This window comes from Alosa sapidissima, chromosome 2, assembly GCF_018492685.1.
Source record: "Alosa sapidissima isolate fAloSap1 chromosome 2, fAloSap1.pri, whole genome shotgun sequence".
NCBI classification, from domain to species: domain Eukaryota; kingdom Metazoa; phylum Chordata; class Actinopteri; order Clupeiformes; family Clupeidae; genus Alosa; species Alosa sapidissima.
The window spans coordinates 3,788,200-3,796,502 of record NC_055958.1 but is presented as its reverse complement, the minus strand read 5'-3'; the positions used below and the strand labels follow the sequence as shown (position 1 = coordinate 3,796,502).

Sequence of the window (8,303 nt, the reverse complement as noted above, 5' to 3'; positions counted from 1 at the left end):
GTGCTTTTCTTTGAAAGTTGAGCAACACAATGCACTTAAGTCATTCCTTTCGAAGTATTTGCCGTTTTGCCGACCGGATATGGATATGGTCGTAGCGCTGGCCTATTGCATGCCTAGGCAGTTTGAAAGACAATTCTCTGCCCGCCCCTTGGATTAAGCGAGGTGAATGGTTCGTTCGGTACATTTCAATGATATAGGATGGCCCGCCAGGCTAGGTTATTATATCATCGCCACCTACATTGGTGCATGTCAACTCAATTATAGAATAATACCGAATAATGTCGACTTAACAGTAGAATAATGTCAACACAACTGTAGAATAATTACATTATAAAAAGCATAGTGTTGAAGTTAGAGCTTCATTTTGTTGTACCATATAGTTCTGTTTAACATGATTAGGGGTCATTTAACTACACTGTCTAAGTTGGATCATATTTATGTATAACATAATATGTTTGTTGGCATACAGCCTGTGGCACCACATCTATAAAACACTGTATTCTCTCACAGACGGTCAAGGCACGTAAGAGTTTTGTGGCATATGTAACTTTAAAGTGAACACCCATAATCCCACTCCTCTTACAGTTGTGAGCCCACAATCCTCCTGTCAGGAATAAAAAAAGATCACACACACCAGACACTCATTCTGTCTCTAAGTCTGTGTCTCTTAGTGACACATCCATTGGTGTGGCTCTGTCAATACTGAGAGGATCTGCCAGGGGGACACCTTATCCACCCTAATCCTCAGCACACAGCCAATGGCATAAGGTCTCCCAAAGAGTTCTCTCTGTTTTATGTATATGCACATATATTCGTCGTTATTTATTTTTTCAGTTTAAAATTGACTTCACCACCAGTTAATGAAAAGCTCTCTGATCTATCAGTGAGTGAGAGTAGGACATTCAGATTGGTAGCAAAGATCTCAAGGCTTACCTACAGAATAACAGATAGCAAAGATCTCGAGGCTTATCTACAGAATAACAGTTTATGATTCACTTTGGGATACAGAGGACATGTTGAGGTTATATCTATAAATTGACCATTAGCCTCAAGCCACAGACCACTAACACTTTGAAACAGGTGTTGACACTTTGCCATGTAGTTCTAACATCTATATGCACTTTAGGGCTGCTATATCTGTAATATAACTGATTATTTCATGGACCACATTTATTTAAATGTTGACGTTTATGTCATAAAACAACTGCAATATGTGTAGTGGACTACAAGCATTTCTCTCCCCCATAACATTACTGTATCTCTCCCTTCCCCTTGTGACTGTACATGTTTAACCCGTACCGTTGGTTCCCTCAGGGAGTTTACAGATCTGGTACCGGCTCCATGAGGAGGGCAAGCCTGATGTGCTCACCCCCACCTCCTGCAGCCTGGCTGACGGACGGCTCCACCGGGTCAGACTCCACCGCGAGGCAAAGGACGTGTACGTACAGGTCAGTTGTGGAGAGTGGGGGTTGGGGAAGGTGGGGTGTGTGAGCGGTAAACATGTTTTTTGTTTACAGTCTTCTGGCATGTCACATGAAGTGAAGACACAGTGGTCATCCTAGATAAGACATCATGTGCATCATGTCATGCATAAAAGAAAAGAAAGATCAATCTTTCCTTGTCTTTGTTTGTGATATACAATAAACTATAAGTTATACTGTATTCTAAGTACATAGTCAAATGTATGACAACAGAGAAAGATCCCCAACTCAAGCTGTTCTACTGAATATTAAAAAATAAATTAAAATTAAATAAATATAAAAAAATAATTAAAAATAGAGGAACCTATATTGAAAAGGATACAAGAATGTGCATTGAGGATGTACATGTGTGAGGGCCCTCCCCAAATAAGAAGCTTGATTGGGTCACAAAACTGACAATCAATGTTTAAATTTCAGCAAATGCATCTACTAATCCTAAAGTCAGTGAATTCATAGTCTGTGACTAATAAAGATTGATTATTAATCACAGATTGGGCACGTATCAAAAGTAGGTAGTGCAGAGGAATGCTCCAGAATGTCTTTGCCAGCAAGCTCAGCGAGAGAAAAAGAGAGTTTAAGATGTCGCCATTTAAGCATTTAGAGCACTACAGGGAAGGCACTATCTCAGGAGCATCACAGGCTGCTATTCTACTTACAGTATTCATGAAAACACCTTAAGTCGTGTATTCACGGATATCTGGGCAACACTCCTTCAAAGAGAAGGGAAGGAAGAAACCCTGGCACATTCTGTCAGATAAATATTTTTAATCCTTAAAGTTGTAGGTTTTTGAACGTTCTAAGTTCCGCAACAATTGAAGGTTCTAAAATTCTATGTTGAATTCAATGAACCCAGATATTCTTTAGAACGTTCATTTCCCAACACTCCCGTCACACCGGTGTGACGGTACTCCTTTGCAGAATATCTCAAGTGTTTAGTGGTAAATGGCGAGGTTTGGGAAGTTCCACTTTAGTGAATGTTTTATATCAAAGAAACTTTTTTTCCATCCGAAGTACCGCAGCACATTAAGTATTAATATTAGAATTGGTATTAAGGGTATTATCTTCATCGTATGAGTATCACTGCTTCTGTTGTTAGGGGAAGTTTCCTCCAAGAATGCATCAGAAATTCACTTCAGTGGATTAATCACATTTCTATGAAGCACTGAAATCTCCTCGCAAAATCACCACATATTAATTAGTCGAACTTTGGAACTTTTTTCACAATATGAAATCAGCCATAATCTTGGTGTCCCCACTATTTTTATGCAGCCCTCCTGTAAATTATAATGAATAACAATTTGTACCAGAAGTGCAATTCGTTTGGTTTTTTATGCTTTGTGCTTCTGTTTAGTTTTGGTAGAAAAATACTTTGTGTTTTAAACGCCTAAAATGAGAAGCAAAAGTGGTCCTGTGGAGTTTTAGAAATGCAGAGCCATTTAGAACTGCTAAAAGAGATATGGCTCTTACTGAGTCATGCAGACAGGGTGAGATAAGACATCGGTGGCCCAATCAGTGATGTTTTTCTTGTCTTCTTGCCAGGTGGACCAGGAGAGTAGAAAATACACCCTGTCGTCTGACACTGAGCTGAACTCTGTGAGATCGCTGACGCTGGGCAAAGTCACTGGTGAGTCTCATCACATAATAATGACACTATCGGTGGCCTGGTGGCTCCACTCTTAAGAGCTCAGAGATGATTTCACCAGCAGCACTGTGAGGGAATAGGTCTGCCTCACACTCTGTCTTAAAGGTTACGCCAGGTCCTTCTCACGTCACCAGGCAGCCTGTCTTGTCTATCAGTGTCTCCTGCCATCGAGTGGCTTCACCGAGAGTGACGTCTGTCCCCCACTTCACTTTGATTAGTGTGTGTGTGTGAGGGGGGGGAGCAATCAATTTGGAGTGTGTGCTTGTGTTGTTGCCATAGAAACTTTTATCTTTAATTTAGCAACTGGCTGTGGCTAAATCTAATTTAAGGACTAAGGAATTATTGATGTGACAAACAAGACTTCTAACTGATGCAATAGAGCTTGTTTGTGCAGCTCACTTCAGCATCACTTGGAATCATATGCTAATCATAATATTTTTCCCCTCGGTCTATTGTTATATTGTGTATTAGAGGAAGAATCGCCAGACTCCAAATAATACTACACATAATCCTGTATTTTTTTTTTCTATCTGTGGTCATAGCAATGCTACTACAACAGCCTTTTTAGATAGTCTGTCAATGTTTTTAAAGAATTCAGACTAGGGTTGTTATAGTTAATCTAAACTAATACTAAATCAAACTAAATCAAATTATGTAATAAAAGTTAGAGTTAGAAATACACATTCACTAAATAAAAAACAATGCAGCAAGGAATCAAAAATTGCCAAATAAAAATCCCCTAAACAATTGCCTAAAAGGGTACCTTGTAATTCTTGTATATCACATTCTACCTTTTCACAGGTTCTATACATGAAGTTATAAAACCTGAAAACCTAAAACTAAATATAAGCCAAAATAAAAAGTCAGTTCCTCAATAGAAATGATTACGCACCCAAATAAAACTAAACAGATATACAAATTAGAAGTAAACCAATGAAAAAATCTAAAAGAACAGATTTTGGGGGGATTTAGAATGTTTGTCTGGCAGTGAGGGTGTACAGTATTCTAGAATTCTGTAGCAGTTAGAGAGTGTAAAAACATGCAAACACATTTAAGGATTTCAATGAATGTATGCATACATTGAGATGCACATTTAATTTATTCTGAGAAGCCAGCGCTGCATCACATTAACGAGTCCAAATCTATCTGGCCACAGGCACGGAGACCTTGGATGAGCGAGTGGCGGTGGCCGGCTCCAGGGGCTTTGTGGGCTGCTTCTCGTCGGTGCAGTACAACCACGTGGCGCCGCTGAAGGCAGCGCTGCTCAACCGCGGCAGCTCACTGGTCACCGTCCGTGGCAACCTGGTGGAGTCCAACTGCGGGGCACTCTCTGTGTCCACATCCAACTCTCTCTCAGGTGAGCTCCCCACCAATGCCCCCCCTCCCCCCCACTAACACCCCCAATGGGATTGTGCTGTGGGAACTTTGGACATTACAGACCATGATCTCAATAGGAGCTGCTCTGATGGGTTTCTAAGGCACATTATTAATCATTTTGTCATGACATCATTTGTCTAAACGAGACATTGATTGATTTTTTGAGTATATATATATTCAGGCTTTTCTCCCTTTATTTAGATAGGACATAACAGTGAAGACTGACAGGAAGTGAGTGGGAGTTGGGGTGGGGTCAGGATATGACCAGGGGCAGGAAGTGAGTGGGAGTTGGGGTGGGGTCAGGATATGACCAGGGGCAGGAAGTGAGTGGGAGATGGGGTGGGGTCAGGATATGACCAGGGGTTGGATTCAAACCGGGTCCCTGTTGGCACTTGGACGCTGTAGCCACTAAAGCCTCTGATTCCCCCGATTGGTTGGATGAGGATAGTTGGTGGAGTTACTTGGTTGTAAAAGAAGTAAAAGAATAGAATGGGAAAGTGAAAAGGAAGAGACCTGCCCAGGATACAGCATTGAAGCCTCAGGCATTTTGCCCATCTCTATTACCAGCTACTTCACTAACACAGCCACCTAAGTGTCCTATGCACAACTCACAGCTCAGAGTTGGAGAGACATCAACTGGCTTCTCACCTCATAAAACCCAGAGATATAACAACTTCTCTCTCTCCCTCTCTCCCTCTCTCTCCCTCTCTCTCTCCCTCTCTCTCTCCCTCCCCAGACCATGTTGAGGAGCCGGACAGAGCTAATGACCAGGATGATGGCGTGACCCAACATGACTCAGCAGTAATCGGAGGTTGGTTTTTACTACCTGGCGTCACCTCATTGCTCGCTTGCACTCGCTGATCTGTGAAACGAGCCGCGCTCGGCTTTTACTTCCTCTTTTATTTCTCATCTCTCCGATCGCCCACAGAGGATACATCGATTTGATCTCTCAACTCGCTAGTTATGTCATCAGTTTCCGCAGACCATTTTCCCCGCAATAAAATAGTCAACTAAAAAAGAAATACGCTTACACTCTTGCTGTGTATATGAATGCATTTAAATGAAAAGGGATTAGAAAAGAGCACACTGCGTCTTCCTGTTAAAATGGTTTTGCTCACACCAAAGGGTAAGTGCTCTTTATCAGACAACAGATGTGTTCTTTTCCATTCTAATGGTGTTTTTCTAAACTCTCCCTTTCACTGGATGGACAAACTGTTTTCACTGTCTGAAAAAGAAAATCGATCTGTAGTAAATGGATGAATGGATACTTGGAGAGATGGATGGATGAATGGATGAAGGGCTGCAGGTTGTTTCTTGCTGTCCTGCTGTAAACCTGGAGCCGGTGCTGATGCTGATGGTGTGTTGCTGTCCCCTCAGGAGTGGTGACGGCGGTGGTGTTCAGCAGCGTGTGCGTGCTGGCCGTGATGAGCCGCTTTCTGTACCAGCACCGGCAGGCTCAGCGCGCGGCCAGCCTCCAGGAGAAGGAGACCCAGCGCCGCCTGGACGCCGCCTACCACGCCGAGCTCCACATGCACAACTCCACGCTCCACCACTCCACGCTCCACATGCGCGACAGCCTCCGCGAGTACTACATCTGACCAGAGCAGAGCCCTCCTCAGTCCTCTGACTAGCCTCCAGCCAAGGACCCTGTCCTGTCCCTGTAATAGCTGCCTGTCTGCATGGATGGAAACTGACAGCCTTTCTGTTCCATGTCGGACTTGTGAAAAAATAGGGGGGAAACTGAGATTTTAAAAAAGCAGCTTCCAGTGTAGGTAGTAGCTATTAGTTGCACAGTGACCCGGATGAGTTTGTCCTGCTAAAGCTGTGAGTGGGGAAAGAAGTGTTTCAGAGAGAGAGAGAGAGAGCAGTGATAGTGGCTTGTGACAAATTGATTCCTACTGGAGAGACGGCCGAGTCAGGTTGAATGGTGAATTAAGTCAGTGTTAGGAAGGGAGCTCCAGCAACCACCACGGAAACTGGCCTCCTTTTCGGCCATTGTAGGTCACTAGGGGAGGGCGAAGGGAAGGCCAAAGATGTGTGTGCTGAAAAACAGGCTTTTGCAGGAAGTGACAGAGTACGCTGAGGGTCGTGGTATATTACAGAGCGAGGTGCTTGATGCCAGTAGGAGAGAATTGATTGAGTCCAAAACCCTTAATTACAGCTAATTTTGTCAAATTATGGCATCATGGCAGAGTGGTCAATGTGGCAAAAACAGGCATACTGGCCATGCATGGTGTGCACGAGAGGATATTTATGTCTTTATTTATTTATTTTGTTTAAATACCCCTGCTCAGTTTTCATTCCAAAGTGAAGCTATTGTTGGGAGATAGCCCTCCATAGGCACGGTTCTGAATGACCGCTGCACTTTGGGAACTTAGTGCTGAGATCCTAAGGCTCTAAGTACTAAGGAAGCTAAGGAATGTGGTCATATAGAAGTGCTGTACCACTGTGGAGGTTCTTCACTTCAGGGAGATAAGTATATTAAAAAATACATCCAGTTTTACAATCTATGACAGAAGCTCCTCTGTCTCTTTGGTGGCTTGGAGATTATTATGGTCTGCCTCTTGTCCCATTTGTGTGGGGCTGTGGAGCTCACGTGGATTGTGCTTTGTTAGATAGGGTGTGGAAGAACATCTAAACTTATTTTCTTCACTGTACTGTTTTATGCTAAAATAAGTTGTGTGAATGGTGATTGTATTGGCAAAATCTCCATCATGAAGACAAGAAACATCTGATTATGGTTATGACTACATTCATTGAGGACGTGAAAATGCAAACATTTCAGAATGCTTCTCCTTGTGCAAAAATCATGGTTGAGGAAATGACTACTGTACACCCTTTGCACTCTGATGGTTTGGCAGTTGAATTGCTATTTGGATGGCTATTTAATTTCTACTATGTTGTTTCAAAGACATCTGCTTTTATTTTGTAAAGAACATGACATACAGTACAGGAGGAAATTTATGACGTCTTAAGCTGCTTCAAATTATCATGTCTACATGTAACAAATTCTGGTTTTAGGTCAGTCAATACTCAGGGAGATTAATAGTCAATGAATCAATAATTATTACAGAATCTATCTGAAAAAATATGTCTAGAATTTGAGAAAATGTGGAGTGCTGAAGTATTTATTGACAACAAAATGGATTCCTATGGTTAGTCCCATGGTTATGTTTCTCTCCTGCTTTTTACTCTTGTATATTTTGATGCTATGTTGATCATGCTTTTACCTACCTGGGTGTTGGCCTTTCAAAAGATCCTCAGCAGTCGAATGAGACATAGCCTACCCTCTACCCACTGGACTACACCTGCTCTCGTTCTTGTTTAATACCACATAAGCAGCGATCTGATCAGATCAATCATTCAGAGACTGACTATGAAATATTAGCAACACTAGACAGACACAGAAATGCAATATATAAACAACGATTCAAAGAAAGGCTGGCTAAATTATTGTTCATTTTCCTTTTAATTGAAGTGTCCTTTTCACTAAATATATTAATCTGAGACTATTTTCTATTTCTATTGATATTATGGTTATTTTGGGGGTGGGGGCTGTTTTGTATACATATTATGTACAGGTATATGTATGTTTAATAAACTTGCCATTTTTATACATCTGTACTGTGCTCCTTCATGTGAATAAGAAAAGAGGGTCTCACATATGGAACATTTCTATAGAAACGTATAGGCAGGGTGCGATTTGTAGGGGGGGGGGGGGGGGGGGGGTGGTGAGGATTTCCCCCCCTCTGGTTTTCCTATCCCTACCTCTGCTAAATTATTTTTATCCCCGGTGGGGACAA

General features: G+C 42.1%; 1 protein-coding gene across 1 annotated transcript in view; it reads left to right on the top strand.

Moving 5' to 3' along the window:
• The window catches only part of cntnap5a (contactin associated protein family member 5a), a 70,103-nt gene extending 62,062 nt beyond the window's left edge, over positions 1 to 8,041 (top strand). The window contains exons 20-24 of the mRNA XM_042073321.1: positions 1,315 to 1,448; positions 3,021 to 3,105; positions 4,280 to 4,480; positions 5,237 to 5,311; positions 5,878 to 8,041. Coding sequence (XP_041929255.1) covers positions 1,315 to 1,448; positions 3,021 to 3,105; positions 4,280 to 4,480; positions 5,237 to 5,311; positions 5,878 to 6,098 — 716 coding nt within the window. The 3' untranslated portion in view covers positions 6,099 to 8,041. The remainder of the gene's footprint in view (positions 1 to 1,314; positions 1,449 to 3,020; positions 3,106 to 4,279; positions 4,481 to 5,236; positions 5,312 to 5,877) is intronic.
• Positions 8,042 to 8,303: the final 262 nt, after the last annotated feature.